This window comes from Pristiophorus japonicus, unplaced genomic scaffold (genome assembly GCF_044704955.1).
Source record: "Pristiophorus japonicus isolate sPriJap1 unplaced genomic scaffold, sPriJap1.hap1 HAP1_SCAFFOLD_839, whole genome shotgun sequence".
NCBI classification, from domain to species: domain Eukaryota; kingdom Metazoa; phylum Chordata; class Chondrichthyes; family Pristiophoridae; genus Pristiophorus; species Pristiophorus japonicus.
In genome coordinates this window covers 116,223-143,645 of record NW_027254761.1, presented here as the reverse complement: position 1 = coordinate 143,645, position 27,423 = coordinate 116,223, and the positions used below count along the sequence as shown (strand labels likewise).

General features: G+C 47.2%; 1 protein-coding gene across 1 annotated transcript in view; it reads left to right on the top strand.

Annotated features, from left to right (window-relative positions):
- LOC139257430 (CD209 antigen-like protein C) overlaps positions 1 to 27,423 on the top strand; it is a 67,467-nt gene that overhangs the window by 5,547 nt on the left and 34,497 nt on the right. The window contains exons 2-3 of the mRNA XM_070874488.1: positions 12,394 to 12,468; positions 13,145 to 13,216. Of these exons, the coding sequence (XP_070730589.1) occupies positions 12,394 to 12,468; positions 13,145 to 13,216 (147 nt within the window). The remainder of the gene's footprint in view (positions 1 to 12,393; positions 12,469 to 13,144; positions 13,217 to 27,423) is intronic.

The following is a 27,423-nucleotide window of genomic DNA, read 5'->3' as shown; positions in this document are numbered from 1 at the left end:
AAGGCTGTCATTTGTAACTTTGATAAAAGCTGTTTTGGTTCTGTGGCAGTGGTGGAAACCTGATTGGAGGGATTCAAACCTGGAGCTCCGGGGGAGGCGACAACACGATGAAAGACTCTGGAAGGGAAAGGGAGGATGGAGATGGGCAGGAAGTTTGCAAGCTCGTTGAGTCCAGAATTGGTTTTTTTGAGGAAAGGGAGACAATACCCGAGGAGAACCGTTAACAATATCAGCTACATATTGATCCTGGAATAGTGATCAGTTTTGGAAGGCGAGAGCAAAACCCGATAATGCTTTATATGGCTCAGCCATATCGGACAGTGAATGGCTAAACCAGTTGTCTGCCATATCCATTCAAGTACCAGGCAGAACGGACAGGGTGGGAGTGTAATGGTTTTAACAGAGACGGGAGCATCAACGGTGGTGGTCAGGGTGTGGTTGAGCAGGTCGGTAGCTGCAGAAATGTCAGATTGAATCGAGGGCCAAAGGCTGGACAGTTTGGATTTTGTAAGTGCAGTTGTAAGTGATGTGGGTGAGAGTTTTTTTCCCGGGGCGGACACAGAAGGAAGTAGGGTCAGGGCGGGCCTGGGGCAGGGGGGGCAGGGGTCAGGGGGGGGAGGGGGTGATGTGGTGGAGAGCAATACAAGGAAGTGGTCAGAGATGGCCTTATCTGTGAGTGACACGATGGGAGTAGCGAGGCCACGAGAGATCAAGGTGAGACCAAGGACGTGGATATGTGTTGGGGAGTTTATGTGGAGAAAGAGATTAAGGGAGGAGGGTGGTGAAATCATAGGAGAGAAAACATGATGGATTGAGATGGAGGTTAAAATCATTGGGGATGAGAAATTGCTTGGTGCAGAGGCTGAGGGAGGGAGCACTAAAGATAATCTCGCTGATAAAATGTTTATGGTGCTTGGCTGGGTGGTGGAGAACGAGAATTTTAAATGAGATGTGAGGCGGGTGGAACGAGGTGAGATGCTCAAAGGAGGAGAAAGTACCAGAGGAGTAGGAGGACAGACCAAGGGGCACTTCCCTGCCCATTTACCATAATCTCTTATCCCCATATCATTCAAGAAACTGTCTATTTCTGTCTTAAATTTATTCAATGTCCCAGCTTCCACAGCTCTCTGAGGCAGCGAGTTCCACAGATTTACAAACCTCTGAGAGAAGAAATTTCTCCTCATCTCAGTTTTATATGAGCGGCCACTTATTCCAAGATTATGCCCTCTAGTTCTAGTCTCCCCCATCAGTGGAAACATCCTCTCTGCATCCACCCTGTCAAGCCCCCTCATAATCTTATATGTTTCGATAAGATCACCTCTCATTCTTCTGAATTCCAATGAGTAGAGGCCCAACCTACTCAACCTTTCCTCATAAGTCAACGACTCATCCCCGGAATCAACTGAGTGAACCTTCTCTCAACTGCCTCCAAAGCAAGTATATCCTTTCGTAAATATGGAAACCAAAACTGTACGCAGTATTCCAGGTGTGGCCTCAGCAATACCTTATATATCTGTAGCAAGACTTCCCTGCTTTTATACTCTATCCCCTTTGCAATAAAGGCCAAGATACCATTGGCCTTCCTGATCACTTGCTGTACCTGCATACTATCCTTTTGCGTTTCATGCACAAGTACCCCCAGGTTCCGCTGTACTGTGGCACTTTGCAATCTTTCTCCATTTAAATAATAACTTGATCTTTGATTTTTTTCTGCCAAAGTGCATGACCTCACACTTTCCAACATTATACTAATTCTGCCAAATTTTTGCCCACTCACTTAAACTGTCTCAGTCCTTTTGCAGATTTTTGTGTCCTCACACATTGCTTTTCCTCCCATAGAAACATAGAAGCATAGAAACATAGAAACATAGAAACATAGAAAATAGGCGCAGGAGTAGGCCATTCGGGCCCTCGAGCCTGCACCGCCATTCAATAAGGTCATGGCTGATCATTCCCTCAGTACCCCTTTCCTGCTTTCTCTCCATACTCATTGATCTCCTTAGCCGCAAGGGCCATATCTAACTCCCTCAAGGCCCTGTCCAACTGCAGTAAGACCTCCCTGCTCCTGTACTCAAATCCCCTAGCTATGAAGGCCAACATACCATTTGCTTTCTTCACCGCCTGCTGTACTTGCATGCAAACTTTCAATGACTGACGTACCATGACACCCAGGTCTCGTTGCACCTCCACTTTTCCTAATCTGCCGCCATTCAGCTAATATTCTGCCTTTGTGTTTTTGCCCCCAAAATGGATAACCTCACATTTATCCACATTATACTGCATCTGCCATGCATTTGCCCACTCACCTAACCTGTCCAAGTCACCCTGCAGCCTCTTAGTGTCCCCCTCACAGCTCACATCGCCACCCAGTTTAGTGTCATCTGCAAACATGGAGATATTACACTCAATTCCTTCATCCAAATCGTTAATGTATATAGTAAAGAGCTGGGGTCCCAGCACTGAGCCCTGCGGCACTCCACTAGTCACTGCCTGCCATTCTGAAAAGGACCCGTTTATCACAACTCTCTGTTTCCTGTCTGCCAACCATTTCTCTATCCACGTCAGTATATTACCCCCAATACCATGCGCTTTGACTTTGCACATCAATCTCTTGTGCGGGAACTTGTCAAAAGCCTTTTGAAAGTCCAAGTACACCACATCCACTGGTTCTCCCTTGTCTACTCTGCTGGTTACATCCTCAAAAAATTCAAGAAGATTTGTCAAGCATGATTTCCCTTTCATAAATCCACGCTGACTTGGACCGATCCTGTCACTGCTTTCCAAATGTGCTGCTATTTCATCCTTAATGATTGATTCCAACATTTTCCCCACGACTGATGTCAGGCTAACCAGTCTATAATTATCCATTTTCTCTCTCCCTCCTTTTTTAAAAAGTGGTGTTCCATTAGCTACCCTCCAGTCCATAGGAACTGATCCAGAGTCGATTGACTGTTGGAAAATGATCACCAATGCATCCACTATTCCTAGGGCCACTTCCTTAAGTACTCTGGGATGCAGACTATCAGGCCCCAGGGATTTATCAGCCTTCAATCCCATCAATTTCCTTCACACAATTTCCCGCCTTATAAGGATATCCTTCAGTTCCTCCTTCTCACTAGACCCACTGTCCCCTAGTACATTCGGAAGGTTATTCGTGTCTTCCTTCGTGAAGACCGAACCGAAGTATTTGTTCAATTGGTCTGCCATTTCTTTGTTACCCATTATAAATTCACCTGAATCCGACTGCAAGGGACCCACATTTTTCTTCACTAATTATTTTCTCTTCACATATTTATAGAAGCTTTTGCAGTTCTTTGTATCGTCAGCAAACTTGGCTTACACTCAGTCCCTTCTTCCAAGTCGCTAATATAGATTGTAAATAGTTGGAGTCCCAGCACTGATCCCTGCGGCACCCCACTAGTTACTGGTTGCCAACCCGAGAATGAACCATTTATCCTGACACTCTGTTTTCTGTTAGTTATCCAATCCTCTATCCATGCTAATATATTACTCCCAACCCCGTGATCTTTTATCTAGTGCAGTAACCTTTTATGTGGCACCTTGTCAAATGCCTTCTGGAAGTCCAAATACGCCACATCCACTGGTTCCCCTTTATCCACCCTGTTCGTTACATCTTCAAAGAACTCCAGCAAATTTGTCAAACATGACTTCCCCTTCATAAATCCATGCTGACTCTGCTTGACCGAATTTTGCTTTTCCAAATGTCCTGCTACTGCTTCTTTATTAATGGACTCCAACATTTTCCCAATCACAGATGTTAGGCTAACTGGTCTATAGTTTCCTGCTTTTTGTCTGCCTCCTTTTTTAAATAGGTGCGTTACATTTGCAGTTTTCCAATTTGTTGGGACTTTCCCAGAATCCAGAGAATTTTGGTAAATTACAACCAATGCATCCACAGTCCCTGTCGCTACTTCTCTTACGACCCAAGTGTTATATATGTATACTTGTATTTACTCTGTATAGCCACCAGAGGGCTCATCCCCTGGAGTCTCAAGGGATCCCATAATCCCTTGGGAGCACAGGTATTTAAGGAGGCTTCACAGGTTGGAGAGGCACTCTGGAGGCCTGCAATAAAAGACTAAGATCACACTTTACTTTGAGCTCACAGTGTTCAGTCTGACTCTTTCTCCATACACAACAACTGGCGATGAGATACAGATAACGAACCCAAAGATGCAGAGAACAGTGGGCATCCTGGAGAAATTCTCGGAGGGAGATGATTGGGAAACTTTTGTGCAGCGACTCAACCAATACTTCATGGCCAACGAGCTAGATGGGGAAGAGAGTGCTGCCAAATGAAGGGTGATCCTCCTCACCGTCTGTGGGGCACCAACGTATGGCCTCATGAAGAATCTGCTCACTCCAGCGAAACACATGAAGAAATTGTACATGAAGACTGGTCCGAGAGTATTTGAACCCAAAGGAAAGCGTTCTGATGGCGAAGTACTGGTTCTACACCTACAAAAGTTCTGAAGGCCAGGAAGTGGCGAGTTATGTCGCCGAGCTAAGATGCCTTGCAGGACATTGCGAATTTGAAGGACATTTGGAGCACATGCTCAGAGACTTTTTCGTACTTGGCATTGGCCACGAAACCATACTTCGCAAACTTTTGACTGTAGAGACCCCAACCTTGAGTAAGACCATCGCGATAGCCCAGGCGTTCATGACCACCAGTCACAATACGAAGCAAATCTCTCAGTACACAAGTGCTGCTCCAAGTACTGTGAACAAAGTGATGTTGTTTTCGAATCGTAACATACAGGGCAGGTCACACATACCTGCAGCTGCACGTCCGCAGATGTCTCAGAGTCCACCATCAAGGATGATGAATGCAAGGCCATTAACACCTTGTCGGCACTGCGGGGGTGATCATCGTTTCCATTCATGTTAATTCAAAGAGTATGTTTGCAAGGGCTGTGGAACAATGGGACACCTCCAACGAGTGTGCAGGCGAGCTGTAAAGCCTGTTAAACCTGAAAACCACCATGTTGCAGAGGAGGACAGATCCACGGAGGATCACAACGAACCAGAGCCTCAGATCGAGGAGGCAGAGGTACATGGAGTGCACATATTTACCACGAATTGTTCCCTGATAATGCTGAATGTTGAACTAAATGGACTTCCGGTGTCAATGGAGCTGGACACGGCACGAACCAGTCCATCATGGGCAAAAAAGATTGTGAAAGGTTGTGGTGCAACAAGGCCTCAAGGCCAGTCTTAACTCCAGTTCGCACAAAACTAAGAACTTACACAAAAGAACTGATTCCTGTAATCGGCAGTGCTACCGTAAAGGTCCCCTACGATGGAGCGGTGCACAAGCTACCACTCTGGGTTGTACCGGGTGATGGTCCCACGCTGCTCGGCAGGAACTGGCTGGGAAAGATACGCTGGAACTGAGAAAACATCAGAGCGCTATCGTTCGCTGACGAAACTTCATGTGCCCTGGTCTTAAACAAATTTCCTTTGCTGTTTGAACCAGGCATCGGGAAATTCGAAGGAGAAAAAGTGCAGATCCACCTAATTCCAGGGGCACGACCCATCCATCAAAAGGCGAGAGCAGTACCATTCATGATGAGAGAAACGGTAGAGATCGAGCTAGACCGGCTGCAAAGAGAGGGTGTCATTTCCCCGACCGAGTTCAACGAGTGGGCCAATCCTATCATCCCAGTCCTCAAGGGAGACGGCACCATCAGAATCTGTGGCGATTGCAAAGTAACTATCAATCGTTTCTCCCTGCATGACCAATACCCACTACCAAAGGCCGACGACCTCGTTGCAACGCTGGCAGGAGGAGAGACGTTCACGAAGCTGGATCTGACTTCAGCCTACATGACGCATGAACTAGAGGAATCATCGAAGGACCTCACCTGCATCAACACACATAAAGGTCTTTTTGTTTATAACAGATGCCCGTTTGGAATCCGATCGGCAGCGGCGATATTCCAGAGAAACATGGAAAACTTACTGAAGTCGGTCCCGCACACCGTGGTCTTCCAGGACGACATCTTGGTCACAGGTCGGAACACAGTCGAGCATCTGCAGAACCTGGAGGAGGTTCTGAGTCGACTCAACCGCATGGGGCTCAGGTTAAAATGCTCGAAGTGCGTTTGCTGGCACCTGAAATGGAGTTCCTGGGAAGGAGGATTGCGGCGGACAGCATCACGACCACCAACGCGAAAACGGAGGCAATCGAGAACGCACCGAGACCACAGAACGTGATGGAGCTGCGTTCGTTTCTGAGACTCCTGAACTACTTTGGTAACTTCTTACCGGGTCTCAGCACACTGTTTGAGCCACTGCATGTCTTACTATGAAAAGGGGATGAATGGGTTTGGAGCAAAAGCCAAGAAAATGCCTTTGTAAAAGCGAGAAAATTGTTATGCTCAAACAAATTGCTTGTGTTGTATGATCCATGTAAGCGTTTGATACGAGCATGTGATGCATCGTCATATGGCGTCGGGTGTGTATTGCAACAAGCTAATGATTTCGGGAAACTGCAACAGTTGCTTATGCATCCAGGAGTCGGTCCAAGGCTGAGAGAGCCTATAGCCTGATTGAGAAAGAAGCGTTAGCTTGTGTTTATGGTGTAAAGAAAATGCATCAATACTTTTTTGGGCGAAAATTCGAATTGGAAACGGACCATAAGCCACTTGTATCCCTGTTTTCCGAGAGTAAAGGGATAAATACCAACGCATTGGCCCGCATCCAGAGATGGGCGCTCACGATGTCCGCATACAACTACACCATCCGCCACAGGTCAGGCACAGAAAACTGCATCGATGCTCTCAGTAGGCTGCCATTGGTGGAAATGGCGCAGCCCGCAGATCTAACCATAGTTATAGAAGCATTTGAGAGTGAGCAATCACCCATCACTGCCCGGCAGATCAAAACCTGGACAAGCCAGGACCCCTTATTATCTCTAGTCAAAAGCTGTGTGCTTCACGGGAGCTGGTCCAGTGTCCCAGTGGAAATGCAGGAAGAGATAAAACCGTTCCAGCGGTGCAAGAATGAAATGTCTATACAGGCAGACTGCCTTCTGTGGGGCAATCGAGTAGTGGTCCCCAAGAAGGGCAGAGGTACCTTCATCAATGACCTCCACAATACCCACCCAGGCATCGTAATGATGAAAGCAATCGCCAGATCCCATGTGTGGTGGCCCGGTATCGATGCGGACTTAGAGTCCTGCGTTCACAGATGTAATACATGCTCGCAGTTAAGCAATGTACCCAGGGAAGCGCCACTAAGTTTATGGTCTTGGCCCTCCAAACCATGTTCTGGGTACACATCGACTGTACAGGCCCGTTCAATGTTCCTTGTGGTTGCAGATGCGTACTCCAAGTGGATTGAATGTGAGATAATGTTGGCTAGCACGTCCGCTGCCACTACGGAAAGCCTGCGGGCCATGTTTGCCACAAACGGCCTACCCGATGTCCTGGTGAGCCACAATGGGCCATGTTTTACCAGTGCTGAGTTCAAAGAATTCATGACCCGTAACGGGATTAAACATGTCACATCTGCCCCGTTTAACCAGCGTCTAATGGTCAGGCAGAGAGAGCAGTGCAAACCATCAAGCAAGGCTTGAAGAGGGTAACTGAAGGCTCACTGCAGACTCGCCTTTCCCGAGTCCTGCTTAGCTACCGCACGAGACCCCACTCGCTCACTGGGATCCCACCTGCTGGACTGCTCATGAAAAGAGCACTTAAGACAAGGCTCTTGTGAGTTCACCCTGATCTACATAAACAGGTAGAGAGCAGGTGGCTTCAACATAGTGCATACCATGATAGCGCAAATGTGTCATGCGAGATTGAAGTCAAAGATCCTGTATTTGTATTAAATTATGGACAAGGTCCCAAGTGGCTTCCCGGCACTGTCGTGGCCAAAGAGGGGAGCAGGGTGTTTCGGGTCAAACTTTCAAGTGGACTCATTCACCGGAAACACTTGGACCAAATCAAACTCAGATTCCCGTACTATCCTGAGCAACCCACCTTGTACCCTACCTTTTTTGATCCCCCTACACACCAGTGGCAACCAGCACCACGGTTGACCACAAAACAGAACCCATCATCCACAGCAGCCCAGTAGGGCCCAACACACCAGGCAGCCCAGCAAGGCCAGCTGCACAGCAGCCCAGCGAGGGCCCAAAAAATGATTCAACAACATCAGCTTTCACACCGAGACGATCAACCAGGACAAGAAGGGCTCAGATCGACTCACATTGTAAATAGTTACACTATTGACTTTGGCGGGGGTGGGGGCAGGGGGCGGAGTGGTGTTATTGTGTGTGTACTTGTATTTACTCTGTACAGCCACCAGAGGGCTCATCCCCTGGAGTCCCAAAGGATCCCATAATCCCGTGGGAGCACAGGTATTTTAGAAGGCTTCACAGGTTGGAGAGGCACTCAGGAGACCTGCAATAAAAGACTACGGTCACACTTTACTTTGAGCTCAGTGTTCAATCTGACTCTTTCTCCATGCACAACACCATAGATGCAAGCCATCTCCGGAACCTACTGAACCTTCTCTGAACTCTCCCCAAAGCAAGTGTATCCTTTCGTAAATATGGAAACCAAAACTGCACGCAGTATTCCAGGTGTGGCCTCACCAATACCCTGTATAACTGTAGCAAGATTTTCCTGCTTTTATACTCCATCCCCTTTGCAATAAAGGCCAAGGTTCCATTAAATAAATAATAAACGCATGTCCATGAACTGGACAATTTAAAAACAATAGATTTTTACAGCACAGAAGGAGGCCATTCAGCCCACGACGTGAGCTGGCTCTCAGAGAGAGCTGTTCACTCTGTCTCTTTCACCTGTCCCTTCTCCATACCCTTCGAAATATTATTTTTGTAAAATCTAACCAAGTCCCTTTTAAAAGCTGAATTCTGATCTGGATTCAGCTTCCACCACTATTTCTGGTCGGGAATTCTATGTCTTAAAAACAGTTTGCATGAAACAGTTCCGAACCTCTCCCTTCACTGTGTCGGTGATCATCTTCAATTGAGGCCCTCTCGATCCCAACTCACCAACCAGCGGAAATAGTTTTGTCTGTTTTCTCTGTGAAAATATCTCAAAATTCAAAAGCAAAATTGATCTTGCTCTACAAACACTGCCACACGATCTTAAGTCTTGTTCTTCTTTCAGTTAGAGGATCGTCTGGGCAGACAGAAAGCCCACTCGCTGAATTTTTTTTTTCTTCTTTTTTTCTTTTTTTCTTTTTTTCGTAGCCAATCTTTCCAATTCTTTGTCAGATCACAAACGCCAGAGGTCACCTTGCACACATCAAGGATCACCCTGCGCTAATGCTCTTAGCCAAAAGGCCTAGAGCCCAAGCACCGTTCCTGGAAGTACTGCAATACCAGGTTCGTGCCATGGAGGTGGATGGGTCAGCCACCCCACCCACCTCACACTTCACAGCTGAAGGACAGTAAGTTTAATAACCAGCAGAGAGACCTTTGATCTCCAATTATTCATACTGGAAACTATCTGAATGGTGACACTGGGATCAGGTGATTGATAATACTGCACAGCTACTTATCACCGGCTCCGGTTACTAAATACATTTGGATCAGGTGTGATCATCAAACGATTCTGAACAGCGATAAGGAGATGTGGATTCTGATCTCTAAAATACCAGACATTTACAGTTTTACATAGCGGTACAGTTGCTGTACCTTTTGTTGAGAATGTACTAGAGGGGCTGACACTGGTGCAGGGAGGGCGTGTGTTGGTATGGCTGTACATTCTGGTATTGTAGTGCTGCTGATACACATTTCAGCACATTGGGTTTGGCTGACAGTGGGCACAGACAGGGTCTGGCTATGAAGGGGGCACTTGGGACCACACTACCTTGTCCCGACTGATTGCTGTGACACTTGTGACACATCTGACTGTGGGCCTTTACATTGTTGAGATGGAATGGTGTCAGGATCAGCTGCACTCCCTATCAGATAAGATATAAGTAGCAGAGTTTTCGATGAACTGAAGGTTATGCAGGGTGGAAGTCGGCCAGGAAAGCATTGGGATAATGGATCCACAACCCTCAGAGAAGAAATTCCTCCTCATCTCAGTTTTAAATGGGCGGCCACTTATTTGAAGATTATGCTCTCTAGTTCTAGTCTCCCCTATCAGTGGAAACATCCTCTCTGCATCCACCTTGTCAAACCCCCTCATAATCTTATACGTTTTGATAAGATCATCTCTCATTCTTCTGAATTCGAAGAGTAGAGGCCCAACCTACTTAACTTTCCTCATGAGTCAATCTCCTCATCCCTGGAATCAACCTTGTGAACCTTCTCTGAACTGCCTCCAAAGCAAATATATCCTTTCGTAAACATGGCAATCAAAACTGCATGCAGTATTCCAGGTGTGGCCTCACCAATACCCTGTACAAATGTAGCAAGACTTCACTGCTTTTATACTCCTTCCCCTTTGCAATAAAGGCCAAGATACCATTTAAATAATAACTTGCTCTTTGATTTTTTTCTGCCCAAGTGCATGACCTCACACTTTCCAACATTATACTCCATCTGCCAAAATTTTTGCCCACACACTTAGCCTGTCTATGTCCTTTTGCAGATTTTGTGTGTCCTCCTCACACATTGCTTTTCCTCCCATCATTGTATCGTCAGCAAACTTGGCTACGATACACTCAATCCCTTCCTCCAAGTCGTTAATATAGATTGTAAATAGTTAGAGTCCCAGCACTGATTCCTGCGGCACCCCACTAGTTACTGATTGCCAACCCGAGAATGAACCATTTATCCTGACACTCTGTTTTCTGTTCGTTAGCCAATCCTCTATCCATGCTGATATATTACCCCCAACCCCGTGATCTTTTATCTTGTGCAGTAATCATTTTTATGGCACCTTATCAAATGCCTTCTGGAAGTCCAAATACACCACATCCACTGGTTCCCCTTTATCCACTCTGTTCGTTACATCCTCAAAGAATTCTAGCAAATTTGTCAAACATGACTTCCACTTCATAAATCCACACTGACTCTGCCTGACCGAATTTTGCTTTTCCAAATGTCCTGCTACTGCTTCTTTAATGGGTGTCCTCGCAAGGTAGGTCGGAGTGAGGAGTACAGTAATGGAGTAGGCTTGACAAGGTAGAGTGGGTTTGGGGGGGGGTGGGGGGGGGAGGGGGGGAGTTGGTGGGAGATAATGTGCACAACAGGGTGTCGGTGAATGTGGAACTGTACTCACCTTTCCTGACCTGGTTAGGTTATTATAGCACTTTCTGCACTGAATCCAGGAGCATGGCACAATGCTGCTGCTGCTGACCTCCTGGGCCACCTCCAGCCATGCCTCCTTTCTGCCAGCAGATGGTTTCTTCTGTCTGTTGCTGGCAAATGGGATCTCTCTCTGGCTCCTGACAGCATTCTCTGTACATCGAGTGATGCATCATTAAAGTGAGGCACAGCCTTTGAGGGTCCTGAGCCCATCTTGTACGATGGCCATCCCTCTGCAAAATCTCCCAACTTCTCCAAATTCCATCTTTGGATTGGATCTTTAAATACTGGAGTTGGGATAATGTCAGTTGGGCCCACACCACTCCCGGTACCGCACATTCAACCCCAAACCCGGAAGTAAAATGATAAAGAGGTGGCTATGTTAAAATGCCACAGACAGACGGACTGAAATTCCTTCTCGGTTTCCCACCCGATATTGCAGTCCCCGCTCCAAACACAAGTTATTATCAGGGTCATTGTCTCAGGGACCCAAAATATTCACAACCTCAGCATTCTATTGGACCCCGAGTTGAGCTTCCAACCCCATATCCTTTGCATCACGGAGACTGCCTACTTCCACTTCTGTAACATCACCCACCACCTGCTGCAGAGACCCTCATCCATGTCTCTGCCCCTCCAGACTCCGCTGTTCCCCTGCCCAGCCTCCAATGTTGCACTCTCGGTAACCTTCAGCTCATCTAAAACACTACTGCCCATATCATGTCCCACATCCCAAGTCTCACTTTCTTATCACCCCTGTCCTTGCTGAACTACATTGGCTCCAGGTCCCCCAATGCCTCCAATTTAAAATTCTCATATTCGTATTTTAATCCATTCATGACCTAGCCTTTCCTTATCTCTGTATCCGATTTAAGCCCGAAAACCTGTGCATTTACCATGTCCTCCTCACAATTGTGTTGTGCGTTCAGAACTCTCAAAGGAATACACATCCTGACTTTGTGGAAGAGGCAACATCAAAGTCAACTGCCAGCAAGAATAATTAGCCTATTAACGATATCATTAAACTCCAATCGAGCACCAGAACAGCCTCTTCGCTGCCATTTGTGTACAAGCTATTCTCGCCTGTGCTACAGTGTTTTTCTGGGTTGAGATCTAAAGCTTTTCTTCCATTTCAGTTCCACAGATGTTTAGTGAAATGAAAGCGTCAGTGGCTGATTTCAAGATGGAACTTTCCCAGATAAAGTGTAACAGTAAGTGTTAAATGACATTCAGGATCTCCAAGTCAAAGGGGGTCTCTAGTTTTTCAGATGGTCTGCTCGTTCTTCAAGGATTGATCTCCAGTGCATTTGACACTGACGTGTGTTTTGATTGGTTGACATTATGAACCAATCAAGTATAGGTGGATTTGATTGGTTCACATTTCCCAGGGACCAATTATAAAAGCACGACAGATTTTTATGCTGTGAACACATTGGGGGAATTTCCAGTGAAGAAAATGAATAAGATAATAAACCAGTGTCCATGTACTGTACAATTAAAATCAATAGAATGTTACAGCACAGGAGGCCATTCAGCCCACTGTGTGAGCTGGCTCTTTTACCTGCCCCATCTCCATACCCTTCTAAATTTTCTTTTTGAAATATCTAATCAAGTCCCTTTTAAAAGTTGGATTCTGATCTGGATTCAGCTTCCATCACTATTTCTGGTCGGGCATTCCATGTCTTCAAAACCGTTTGCATAAAACAGTTCCGAACCTCTCCCTTCATTGTGTCAGTGATCATTTTCAATTGACACTCTCTAGTTACCAAGTACCAGTGGAAATAGTTTTGCCTGTTTTCTCTGTGAAAATCTGTCATAATTCAAAAGTAAAATTGATCTTGCTCTACAAACAGTGCCACATGATCTAAAGTCTTTTTCCTCTTTCAGTTACAGGATCATCTGAGAAGACAAGAAGCTCACTCGCCGAACTCAGGACTGACATTTCACAGCTGAAGGAGGGTAAGTTTAATAACCAGCAGAGAGACCTTTGATCTCCAATTATTATACTGGAAACTATCTGAATGGTGACACTGGGATCAGGTGATTGATAATACTGCACAGCGACTTATCACCGGCTCCGGTTACTAAATACATTTGGATCAGGTGTGATCATCAAACGATTCTGAACAGCGATAAGGAGATATTAATTCTAATCTCTCAAACACCAGACATTTACAGTTTTACATATCGGTACCGTTGCTGTACTTTTTGTTTTGAATGTACTCGAGGGGCTGACACTGGTGCAGGGAGTGTGTCGGTATGGCTGTACATTCTGGTATTGTAGTGTTACTGCTACACCTTTCAGCACAGGGGGTTTGGGTGACACAGGGCACAGACAGGCTATGTAGAGGGCCCTAGGGGCTACACTACCTTGTCCCGACTTATTCCTGTAACATTTGTGGCCGATCCGACTGGGATCTGATGGACGGATCACTTGCACTCCCTATTGGATAAGATATAAGTAGCCGGCCAGGAAAGCATTGTATAATCAATAGTGGAGGTGACAAAGTCATGGATGAGGGGTTCAGTAGCAGGTGGGCTGAGGTGGAGATGGAGGTGGCAATGTTGAATTCGGCAGTCTGTGTGATGGAGAGGACACGGGGTCAGAGACTCAGCTCAGGGTTGGATTGGACGTTGAGGGTGTGCACACTTCAGTTGAGCCTGAGACAATGGCTGGGAGGGAGATAGAGTCGGTGGTGAGGGAGCGGAGTTTGTAATGGGGACCAAAGACATGCATAAAATCTTCAGAGTTTTGTTGTTGTAAGTTAACAATCATCCAAAACTGGATGTCAGACAAGCAGGCTGTCAACACAGAGGCAGTGGAGGGGTCAATAGAAGTGAGGGATAGAGAGATAGAGCTGATGTCAATTGGTTGCAACTATGCTGGAAAACTTCCAGTTCATGCCTCTCAACAGCTTTTGACAATATAAATTGAGCAAAGGCCTGGCCTTGTAAACATGTCCCACCGAGTTGCTGCAGTCTGCAGCCGGTCCCTCTTGGGATCCAGCTCCTAGAGGTCACCGACCACGAACATCTCAGGAACCCTTGAGTTTGCTTTGTTGCACAAACTTGGCTTCTATTCGCTTGAGCATATTGGATTGGGAGATGATCTGATCAAAGCATTTATGATGTTAAAAGGATTTGATAGGGTAGATGCAGAGAAACTAGTTACCCTGGTGGGTGAACCCAGAACAAGGGGGCAAAATCTTAAAATTACAGATAGGCCATTGAGGAGCAAAATCAAGAAAGACTTTTTTTACACAGTATTAATGGAAATCTGGAACTCCATCCCCAAATTGGAGCTTTCAAGACTCAGATCAATATATTTTTGTTAATTTAGTGTACTAAGGGATATGTTGCAAAGGTGAGTAAATGGAGTTGAGGTACAGAATAGCTATGATCTAATTGAGGGTCTGAATGGCCTACTCCTGTTCCCAATGTTCCTTTGGGTGACAGCAGCCTTCCACCTCCCATGCTGCGGCCACTGAGAGAGCACCTCGTAGGAGCACTATAGTAGGTCAGAGATCAATTAGGTCAGGCACTGGGGGCTGACACCATGATGATAATTAGTGTTGAGGCAGTTCTGGAAGCCAGGAAAATAATAAACCTTTTTGGAATCTTTCATATGCAGAATTCCTGTAGTGGCTGCTCATCCTGCAATGTTCGTTGGCAGGATTATCAGTGTTGGTCTTTGGCTGCATGCAGTTTAATTGATGGTGGAAAGGCTGGGAGAAATGACTGTTCCTTTCCAGCCTTTCACTGCCTCTGCTGCTTGACAGACTCCAGTTGTCGCCCTTGTGCCGAGTCTGCACATTCCTTCTCCTTTCCCACTGCCGCCAATCAATCTAATGTTGGATCTCCACCATGTCTATCTGAACCCTTGTCAACATCTTTAAACATTGCGGCTTGCTTCTGCTTGTTCAATTGATTTATTTAATTTCATTAATTTGTTTACAGTCTATTGGACTGGGTGCTGCCAATAACTGTTCCAATTCATGATTCCACCAGATTCCTGCACCCGACAGAAAAATCAGCTCCCACAATCAGGCATTCTCGCTGCCTGTCAAAGAATGAGCAAAGCCTTTCATGTCCACAGAACCTCACCAAATTAATTGATTTTTTTAAAAGCAGTCACTGTGCTTTAGGAAATAAACACAGCAGCCATTATACACACAGGGAGAGTTAATTTTTATTACGGGAATATCAAGCAGAAGCCATTTCCGCCATTTGGCAAATTTAACGAGTGATTTCTGCAGCTTGGAAATACTTGGTTTTACACTGGTCTCTCTTTTACCATTCAGTTTACACACGTCCATCTGGACCTGCGTCTCACTGATTCTGACAGGGTCGGCTCACAGGCAGATTGTCCCCTTCACCCACCCCCCGGCTCCCCCGCCCAAAAACCATACTCTATTTACAGGGAGACTTTTGAGGAGGAGGTTATGGTATTCCCTATGGGCATAACCTTGTCTCCCATTATCATGGAGGAGGAAGTAGCTAAGGAACAAAAGAGAATTAATAAGCACCAGATATTACCCTCTCAACACCCCCATTGAATATCCAGGCAGTACAGGTCATCTGAGAACCTTACTGAGGAGATTTATATAAGAAGGGTGCACGTCATCAAAGAGGCAATGCTGCAGTCCCTCTACTAAATTGGTCATCGTGAGAATCAACAGGGTTTTAAAGGCACATTTTCACTACCTGGACAGGTCAGGAGGGGTTCTCCGGGGGCTCCAGATCTTATGCTGGGCCCATCACAACTTCACCATTGAAAAAGGGCAGGACCCTGACATTGCTGGTGAGAAGGCCCTGGCCTCAGTGGAGCCAGAACTACATGGAGAAGAGCATCACGATAACCAGTAGTGCTACAAGAACGAAAGTCTTGTTCCTCTTTCAGTTCCAGGAATGTCTGAGGAGATAAGAAGCTCACTCGCTGAACTCAGGACTGAAATTTCACAGCTGAAGGAAAGTAAGTTTAATATCCATCAGAGAGACCATTGATCTCAAATTACTCATTCTCATCATCGCAGGCGGTCCCTCAAAACGAGGATGACTTGCTTCCACGCCAAAAAAGGATGAGTTCACAGGTGTCTCAATGAAGGACCCGAACTACATCCTCAAGGGTGGAAGATGCCTGTGCGTGGATTTTTTTAATGTGTGGTGGCCGTTGCACACCAGCCACCACACGGGCTTGACAGAGCCAGGTCTTGGTCCAGTGGCAAGAGTTAACCAAGACCACTGGAGACCAGCTCTGCTGCATGCACATCGCAGTGTGGGCTGGCCCGTGCTGCCCCTGGCCTATAACATCCCTCAACCCCCCCCGCACCTTATCACCCAATGCAAACCTGTTGCAGTTAAAGACAGTGAAGGGAGAAATGATGAGCCTCTGACCATTGTGAGGATACGCTCACAATCCTCACAATCACAACTAGATACACTACTTGGAGGGCAGGAACTAAACACAATAAATAGGTGCACTCAACATTAAAGAAAATGAGCATGCATCAATAATGCCTCACAAAATTCTACGAGACCCATAACCAATCATTCGAGGTTTACAAATAATTATACAGCTTACTGTATTGCAATATCTGTGGATCTAAACTAAGATTTAGTCTTTGCAGTTCAAGAAAAATCAGATGTATTAAAGCACCATGAATAATTGAAATCATTCTAATTCTTAACTTGCTCAACTGAGCAAATCCTGCATCAAATATAATTTAACTGGATTTATTCCAAGCATCATTCAACAGCCCACAATGATGCTGTGCCCTTTGTTCCACTTGTGAATAATGTTTGTGGGGGAAACAGAAAATGAAATCTTCTGCATTTGTCGGGGACACGCTGCATGAAACGCACGGAATTAACTATGAATGACAGAAGCAGAGTACAAGAGCAAATCCCCATCTGCACAGTCACCCAGGGCCTGGAGCACAGTTGCTGCCATTTACAGCGCTGAATGGGAATCCATATTAAGGCAATCAATTGAAAAGTTAAATGACTGTTCAATACAAACTCAAATAGATCCAGCAAACTTTCAGTGCTACGTGTTCAAACAAAGCTCATTCCAGCCCCTAAAGATCACCTTAACAGAATGTAGATCATCTCACACTTTAAAAATAGAAAGGCAGAGGTCAAACACTTGCATGATTTTAAAGCATATTGGAAAGATATTTCAGGTATTACCTTAATATGGTCATTCAGGATATTATTGCAGAGTAATTTATCGGAATAAACTTGGTTCCTTGGCCTGAGGAAACGCAGTATGGGATCTCCTTCACTTTCTCTCTCACTCTGCAAGCCATTGAAAATCATTACTTTGCAACTTATTCTAAAACTAATGCTATTCTATTGATGTCTAGCTCAATCTAGTCACCATATTGACAAGCACTGAAATTCAAAGTCATCTTTCAATAACCCTTACTTCCTACACCAGAAAAAAAAACAATAAAAGCAGTTCTGCAAGAGCTCCTTATCCGAGTGAATGCTTCACCAATGAAGGTGTCACCAAGACCAATAAACACAAAGGGCCAGACTTTGCTGAAAACAGAGCAGTGTGTGAGCGACGCACGCCATTATTAACACGCAAATCGGCCAGCAATTTGTGGCGAGGGAGCGATACCCTGTCAGTTGCGAATCGCCACAAATGTTTCGAAAACAACAACTCGCGTTTGACTTCTGTGATTTTCATGAAGTTGCTGGATTTGCACATCAATTGTCCATTAAACTCATCGCAGAAAGTCAAGTCTAGTCATTAACAGTACATAATCTCTGATAATTGGTAATGACTGCCAAACAACCTCTCTTCCCCAGAAAGTAAACAATTACAAGCACGGAGTCTCATTCCTTCAAACTGTGAATTTTGAGATTTTTTAAAATGTCATTTTTTTTTAATTCTTACTTTTCCTTTCTCTCTCTCTCTTAATCCAAACTTTCTTTCACTCTCCATTTCTCTTTTTGTACCTGATTTCACATTGAATTCACCCACTCTAATTCCCCCTCCCCAGTCCTTCCGCTGTTTATTTCTCAATCCTTAAATCTCATTGGTTGAGGAGATGCACTGTTGGTCCCTGCACTCACCAAGGCCCCAGATGCCCTGCTGCCCCTGTTATCAGCACGCACTTCCAGCAACATTGGGCAAAAAAATGTAAAAATCTAAACTTGCAGTTGTAAGTCCAACGGGACAGGCCACTCGATGCCCCACTCCAACAAAATCTGGCACAATGTAGTTATCATCATAGGCAGTCCCTCAGGGTCGAAGATGACTTGATTCCACGCTAAAAATGATCGTCATTTTAAACGGTGGAAGATGCCTGTATGTGAATTCTTTTAAACTACGTGACACGCCCATTCATTACAATACTCAAGGATCAGTTGTGGTGAAATTGTATTCAAAAGATACAGACACAAAAAAGTGTGTTATCACCGGGCTTACTCGGTATATTGGTAGCAGTGCACAATACCCCAAAAAAGGCCATGAGCCAACATATCTCAACCACTCCGTTCCATGGTTGAAAGCTCCATACTTGCGTCAGAACCAGTCCACGTTTGGTCGACCAAAATCTAGTGCCATAGTGCCGGGTTTTATTACAGCTCAAGTAGGAACAGCACAGAAAGTTCAAACATACGCCATTGCACATCGCAGACATTCTAATGACAGCACTGCAGTATCGTTACTACCTGGAAGTCTGTACAACTATACTGCAGCTGCTGTTACAGAAGATTGGAGCAGGGAAATCCAGCACACCTCTGTAAAATTCAAGGATTACTAAATGAAACACTGCTACAGTACTTGGGAGTTAGCACTGTATAAAACCGACATCACTTTAGTGACCCATACAAACACACCCAAGGGCACTTGCACACGTGCATGCACGCCCTAATGGAAAGCTTAAAGTTTGTGAAATGAGTATTCATATTGGAAACTATCTGAATGGTGACACTGGGATCAGGTGGATTGAAAATACTGCACAGCTACTTATCACTGGCTCTGGTTACTAAATATATTTGTATCAGGTGTGATACAGCAAATGATTCTGAACAGCGATAAGGAGATGTGGATTCTAATCTCTAACACACTCCAGATTTTTACAGATTTACATATCGGTGCAGTTACTGTACTTTTTGTTTAGAAGGTACTGGAGGAGCTGAAACTGGTGCAGAGAGTGTGTCGGTATGGCTGTACATTCTGGTATTGTAGTGCTACTGCTACACATTTCAGCACAGTGGGTTTGGGTGACAGCGGGCACAGACAGGGTCCAGCTATGTAGGAGGCTCTTGGGACTACACTACCTTATCCCGACTTGTTCCTCTGACACTTGTGGTTTATCTGACTGTGGGCCTTTACATTGCTGTTAAGGAGGCCCTGGCTTCATTGGAACCAGACCTACATGGAGGAGAGCATCACGATAACCTGCACTCAGAGAACTTCTCAGTGACTGCTGCAAAAAGCATCAGGGCACAATTCATCAGTGAAGCTCTCTCTTCTGTATAACACTGTCTACCTTTGAGACCAGGGCCTCACCTCCTTCTCACACACGTTCAGATTAAGGAACATTCCTTCAATCCACTACCCATCTGCAGCATGACAAAACAATAGTCCTCTTTGCCCCTACAGCAGCATGCCAAAACTCATCACATGAGTGAATGTCAGCACCAAATGAGTGTAAGCTGAGGGCCAGTATTGGAAGAGGTGATTGGTGTTCAGTCCTGACTCTAATGTACTGACTTACACGAGACATATGCTGAAGGTCACTCAGGACCTGCACCTTTAATTCCAGCTCTCCAGTGCTGCACTTGCCTGAGACCTCCCATTATATACCTCAGTGGGACAGGTATGGAGTGTCTCCTGCAAGTGCACCCCTGGTGGTAAGGTATGCTTATTGTTACAGGTCATATCCAGTTACAGTCATGTATAGCATGGTGAGATACAGTTATATACAGTAATGTGAGATACATGACATCACCCTCCCCCAAGGTCTTATTGCCTTTATAGATTCAGTCTCTCAGGTGGTCTGTGCTCTCGCGTGGAGCGTCTTAGTTGTGGTTCAGTTGTTTTCCTTGGTGCCTGTTTTTCGTTTGGTGTGATTGCTGGTATCTCGCCTGGGCTGTCTGTTTCATTTGGTGTGATTGCTGGTATCTCGCCTGGGCTGTCTGTTGAGACTGCCCTTTCCTCAGGTTGTTCCCCCTGTCTGTCCATCAGGTATGGTGTGAGTTCCACATTGTAGTCTGCCTCTGGTTCTTCAGTGTTATCGGTGAATCTACTTTTTACTTGGTCTACATGCCTCCGGTAGGTTTGGCCATTGTCCATTTGTACAACCAGTAGCCTGTTTCCCTCTTTGTCTGTTACTGTCCCTGCAAGCCATTTGGGACCCCGGCCATAGTTTAGCACAAACACTTTGTCCCCTATCTCATGCCACCTCCCCCTTGAATTTCGGTCATGTCCTCAGTTAGCTTTTGAAGCTTAGCCTCAACAATTTCATGCATGTCTGGGAGGATTGACGAGAGCCTGGTCTTTAAGGTTCGTTTCATCAATAGTTGCGCGGGGGGAACCCCAGTCAACGAATGCGGACGAGATCTGTATGCTAGCAGCAGTCGTGACAGGTGGCTCTGCAGCGTGGGACCTTGGATTCTAAGCATGCCTTGTTTCATGATCTGCACTGCTCGCTCCGCCTGGCCATTGGAGGCGGGCTTGAAAGGTGCCGTCTTAACGTGATTTATACCGTGGTCAACTATAAAATCGTGAAATTCTGCGCCGGTGAAGCACGGACCATTATCACTGACCAATATGTCAGGAATTCCGTGCGTTGCAAACATGGTTCTAAGGCTCTCCACAGTGGTGGAGGTGGTGCTCGAGTTTAAAATGGTGCACTCGATCCATTTTGAAAATGCATCAACGATTATGAGGAACATTTTGCCCATGAATGGGCCCGCATAGTCTACATGCACCCGCGACCAAGGTTTGGTGGGCCAGGGCCAGGGGCTCAGGGGGGCCTCCCTGGGGGCATTACTGAGTTGGGCACAAATGGTGCACCGACGGACGCAGAGCTCCAAGTCCGCGTCAATGCCAGGCCACCAGACGTGGGATCTGGTTATGGCCTTCAAAAGGACGAGCCCCGGGTGATCGCGGTGGAGCTCCCGGACAAACGCCTCTCTGCCTCGCAAGGGCATAACTACTCGGCTGCCCCACATCAGGCAGTCTGCCTGGAATGAGAGTTCATGCATGCGCCTATGGAAGGGTTTGACCTCCTCGGGGCAGGCATCGCGAGCCCCTGCCCAGTCACTGGTTAAAACGCATCTTTTAACTAGAGATAACGTGGGGTCGCTGGTCGTCCAGGCTCTGATTTGGCGAGCTGCCATGGGCGAACCTGTGGATTCAAAGGCATTGATTGCCATGACCATCCCACAGTCCTGTTCGTCGGACCCTTCTGTGGTTGCCAGGGGTAGCCTGCTAAGCATGTCGGCACAATTGTCTGTGCCTGGTCTGTGCCTTATCGTGTAGTCGTAAGCCGCCAGCATGAGTGCCCACCGCTGAATGCGCGCCGAGGCGTTGCCATTGATTGCCTTGCACTCGGATAGTAGGGACGTGAGGGGTTTGTGGTCGGTTTCTAACGCAAACTTGGCCCCGAAAAGATATTGGTGCATCATTTTGACACCGTATACGCACGCGAGCGCCTCCTTCTCAACCATACCGTACCCGCGCTCTGCCCAAGAAAGTGACCTGGGGGCATAAGCAACGGGCTGCAATTTACTCGCATCATTGATGTGCTGTAAAACGCACCCGACCCCGTACGCTGACGCATCACATGGAAGGACTAACTTTTTACCTGGGTCAAAAAAGGCTAAAACACTCTTGGAACATAGAAGGTTGCGTGCCTTATTGAAGGCACGTTCTTGGGCGTCCCCCCAGAACCAATCGCACCCCTTTCTGAGTAGCACGTGAAGGGGCTCCAGCAGCATGCTCAGGTTCTGCATAAAGTTCCCAAAGTAATTGAGTAGCCCAAGAAAGGCGTGCAGTTCCGAGACATTCCGGGGCCTGGGTGCTAGGCGAATCGCTTCAGTTTTGGATTCGGTTGGGCGGATTCCATCAGCGGCAATCCTTCTGCCCAAAAATTCAACCGCAGGCGCGAGAAACAGACACTTGGATTTCTTAACTCTTAGGCCTACGGGATCCAATCGACTTAGTACTTCCTCAAGATTGCAGAGATGAGAGTCAGTGTCCCTGCCCGTGATGAGTATGTCATCTTGAAACACAACCGTCCCCGGGATGGACTTGAGCAGACTCTCCATGTTGCGCTGGAATATAGTAGCTGCCGACCTGATGCCGAATGGGCATCGATTGTACACAAAAAGGCCTCGATTTGTGTTGATGGTGGTGAGTAACTTAGACTCTTCGGTCAGTTCTTGCGTCATATACGCGAGGTCAAGTTTCGAGAAAAGTTTTCCTCCAGCCAACGTGGCAAGTAGGTCCTCCGCTCTGGGCAGCGGGTATTGGTCCTGTAGGGAGACTCTGTTTATGGTAGACTTGTAATCATCACAGATTCGCACGGATCCATCAGGCTTCATGACGGGGACGATGGGGCTTGCCCAGTCGCTGAATTTCACGGGAGAAATTATGCCTTCCCGCAGAATCCGGTCCAGTTCGTTGTCAATCTTTTCCCTCATCACATAAGGCACAGCTCTCGCCTTGTGATGGACCGGCCTGGCATTCTTTGAAGGTGCCCACACCTGGCTGAAAGAGATGTTCAAAACGGCTTAGAACTGTTGAGCAGGAGGTCCGTTCCTCTGACGACATGGCGTGAACATCCCATTTCCAATTAAGTTCTGCTAGCCAGCTTCTCCCCAACAGGGCTGGGAGCTCCCTGGGGACAATCCACAGGGAAAGTCGGTTCACCATCCCTTTGTGCGTGACTGAGAGTATGGCGCTGCCAAGGACTGGGACGATTTCTTTAGTATAGGTCCTTGGTTTGGTGTCGATCTTTGTGAGTTTTGGTCTGTTGCTTTTGTGCGGCCACAGCTGTTCAAATTGTTGAATGCTCATGAGGGATTGACTGGCCCCCGTGTCCAGTTCCATGTTGATGGGTATCCCGTTGAGTAGAACCCTCATCATAATTGGAGGCGTCTTGGTGTAAGAACAGTGGACATTGATCGTGTTAACCCGCTGTCCCTCGGTGTGCCGTGCACTGTTCCAACCGTCTTCTGGTCCGCTTTCCGACCCTTCCGATTCATATACTAGCCGAGCTGCTGTATTTCTGCACATGCAAGTCAGATGCCCTGTGTAGTTTTAGTTTCTGCAAACGGCATGCTGAAATCAACACACCCTGGTTGAGTGCCTTCCCCCACATCTCCAACACAGACCGTTTCCATTGTTTCCGAAGGATGAGCTGCGTCTGGCTTCTCTCAATCTGTTGTTGATTGCTCGCATTGTGGGTTGATGAGGAATGATCCGCCGTTCATGTGACCCTTGATTTTGATGCCTTCTGGAGCCACTCTCTGCTGTTGAAGGCCTGCTCTGCTGCCTTTGTCTGTGTGTGGGGGTAGCGGTTTGTTTCACAATGTGAACCCCTTGTTCCGATGCCTCGTTGGTTGTCGTACCCGAAGTATAGATCAGCCTCGTTTCTTCTTCGCCTGCCAAGAACATCTGTGTGACCAGTGCTGCTGCCTCTAGAGTCAAGTTCTTAGTCTCTATAATCTTTCGGAATATGCCTGCGTGGCCTATTCCTTCAATAAAAAAGTCTCTCAGTACTTCTCTCCTTAGTTCATTGGGGAACTCACATGAACTAGCCGGCCTCCGAAGTTCCGCCATGAAGTCGGATATGCTCTGGCCCACATAGCGTCTGTAGTTGTAGAACCTGTGTCTGGCCATGTGTAGGCTGCTCGCTGGCTTGAGGTGGTCTCTCACCAGTGTGCTCAACTCCTCTAACGACTTGTTTGCTGGTTTCTCGGGTGCCAGCAGGTCTTTCATTAAAGCGTATGTTTTCGAGCTACAGCTGGTCAAGAGATGGGCTCTTCTCTTGTCTGCCTTATCGTCGCCCAGCCAGTCTTTGGTCACAAAGCGTTGCTGGAGCCTTTCTATAACGTCATCCCAATTGTCTCCAGCATTGTATTTCTCATCTGAGCTGTTGGTACCATTCTGTGGATTTTCTGATCCCGTAACTCGTCGCCACTGTAAAGTCCTGACTCTCATGTACTGACTTACACGAGACACATGCTGAAGTCAAGGTCACTCAGGACCTGCACCTTTAATTCCAGCTCTCCAGTGCTGCACTTGCCTGAGACCTCCCTTTATATACCTCAGTGGGACAGGTATGGAGTGTCTCCTGCAAGTGCACCCCTGGTGGTAAGGTATGCTTATTGTTACAGGTCATATCCAGTTACAGTCATGTATAGCATGGTGAGATACAGTTATATACAGTAATGAGAGATACGTGACAATTGGTTGCTCCTGCTCTACTGAAGGATCATGGGACTAAAGTGACCCTCCTGTTGTGGCGGCTTGTTCCTGGAATGGAGCCTCTGCTGGCTGTATCTCTGGAGCTTGTTCCTGGAATGGAGCCTCTGCTGGCTGTATCTCTGGAGCTTGTTCCTGGAATGGAGCCGCTGCTGGCTGTATCTCTGGAGCTTGTTCCTGGAATGGAGTCGCTGCTGGCTGTATCTCTGGAGCTTGTTCCTGGAATGGAGCCTCTGCTGGCTGTATCTCTGGAGCTTGTTCCTGGAATGGAGCCTCTGCTGGCTGTATCTCTGGAGCTTGTTCCTGGAACGGAGTCACTGCTGGCTGTATCTCTGGAGCTTGTTCCCGGAATGGAGTCGCTGCTGGCTGTATCCCTGGAGCTTGTTCCTGGAATGGAGTCACTGCTGGCTGTATCTCTGGAGCTAGTTCCTGGAATGGAGCCTGGGGTCCCCTCTCATGCCAGGCCTGGTGCTCTGAGGGGGAAGGCGAGAGGCCTGACATGTGCTGCTGTCCTGAGAGACAATAAGATCAGACACGTGGGTTCCAGCTGCCCCATTCCACAGGGGCCTGGGTCTGTCACCCCATTGATCAGTGGAATGACTGGTGTAATGGTAGCTCTCAGATCCTGAAAGCCCTGAGACAGCAGCCTGTATCGCAGACTCCATGGTCTGGAAGCTGCTTTGTGGGATGATGTCTATTCTCTCTCGTACTGCCGCCAGAGCTGCAGTCTCTGCCTCTGTAGAGGAGGAGGCACTGATTGGTCCCTGACTGCTTCTTAGCTGGGGATCTACTGCAGGATCCAGTGATGCTGCCACACACTCCACTGGTGCCTGCAACGAAAATAAAGCGTCCTTCCTGTTATAAAGCAGAGATTAGGAACTCTGGAGGAGTGAAGGGCTTTGGGTGTCCATGGTGTAAAGTTAGGATCACAGGTCACACACAGATACCCAAAGGAGTTATATGGCATTTTACTAAGAGAACAGTAGTTCAAATATAGTCAAACACAACACATAATCTGGACAGACATAGCGGGGCTGAAATTGAGCCCCGACCCAAACGGGCACACCGACCATTTTTTAAAGTTTTTCTCTGCCCCAATCCATGGGGTGGAGAATCTGAAGAAAAAAATCATCACAACGTCCCTCCCCTTCAGTTAAAGCGGGAGTCATTGCGAACTCTGCAAAGTTTTTAGTTAGGTCCACTGGGCCACCAGGGAAGGTTTTGACCAGGCCAGCGGCCAGGCACCAAGAGGATTTTGTGGCGCCCTCATTCCGACGTGTGTGCAATCGATGGCCCCCTACACCTGCAATCTGTACTAATCCAGCCTGCCGCTCCACCTGCTTCTCCCTGGTCTACGGGAAGGAGATATATTGCAGTCTTCTCTCATAGAGAGCATCGGTTACCTGCCGGATGGAACGAAGGGTGGAGAATTGTGATATATCAGAAATCAGACTGGAAAGAGCAGCAGCGTAGAAGTTGAGAGCTATGGTCACTTTTGTTTCACTGCTGAGCCTCAGCTGTCCTCAGCCTTATGTGAGGCTCCAGATCTGGCCGCAGTAAATTGCACAGCTCCCTCAGGGTGTCCTTCCTAAATCGGAGCCTTCGCACACATTGCTCATCACTGTGCTCCAGGAAGGAAAACTGATGGCGGTACACCCTTGCACTGTAGGTCCTCCTTGCCACAGGTCTGTGTTGGGCCACTCCGATGGCAGCTGGCTGAGCGCCTTCTCCCTCTTCCTGCTGATGTTCCTGAGCCTCTGTAGGCTGCTGCTGCCAAGGCTCCTCGCCCACTATCTGGTGCAGGGAGTCAGCATACCTGATCCTCCTCCTCACGCCATCTCCCTCCTGGCCAGCCTCTCGACGTTGAGGTCTGTGACTAGAAACATAGAAAATAGGTGCAGGAGTAGGCCATTCGGCCCTTCTAGCCTGCACCGCCATTCAATGAGTTCATGACTATGTGCAGGCCCTTCTCCATGTTGGGTTGCCATGGCTGCTGCCTCCCTTGCCCACTGCCTCTGGACACATTGCTGACGGTGCTGCCTTCTCCTGTGTGCCTCCCTGCTAACACTGAGCCCATTAAGCCTGCAGGCCCGATTCTCACTAGGAGGCCTCTGTGGAGCAGAGAATGACGCCCACAGGCCACGACTAATCACTGAGAACGAAAAACTTTTCCAAACTCTCCAAAACTTCTCAGAAATCCGCTGCTGTTTTTGCAAATCTCGACAAAGAACTCCGCAAAATTTTGGTCAACAAAAACCCGTTCCCAACACACCTCCTTTCTCCTCCGCTGGTGGTCTCGAGCTGCCCGGCAAAGTGCACCGACTTAAAAAGCTGGCGGGGGCAGTGTCAGTAAATAGGCAGCTTTTTTACTGAATATAGGAGCCGGAGCGGCAGTGCTGTGCATTCTGATTGCGTCATCATGGGCGCAAGCTCCATACCGCCGCGGGAGTCAGGTGATCGGGGCGGAAGTGGGTACCGCCCCAATAACTCCCGCGCTAAATATCGCTCGTGGCGGCCATTCGACTCCAAAGCGGCAGCCATTGATTCCGCCTCCTGGCCGCCACATTCCGGCGGGAACGGGCCTTATCGGGACCCTGAATTTCAGCCCCCTTTACTCTCATACTCAAATCCTCTTGTAAGAAAGGCTATCATACCATTTGTTTTCTTAATTGTCCCTGTCTGCTGTACCTGCTGTACCTGCATATTAACTTTC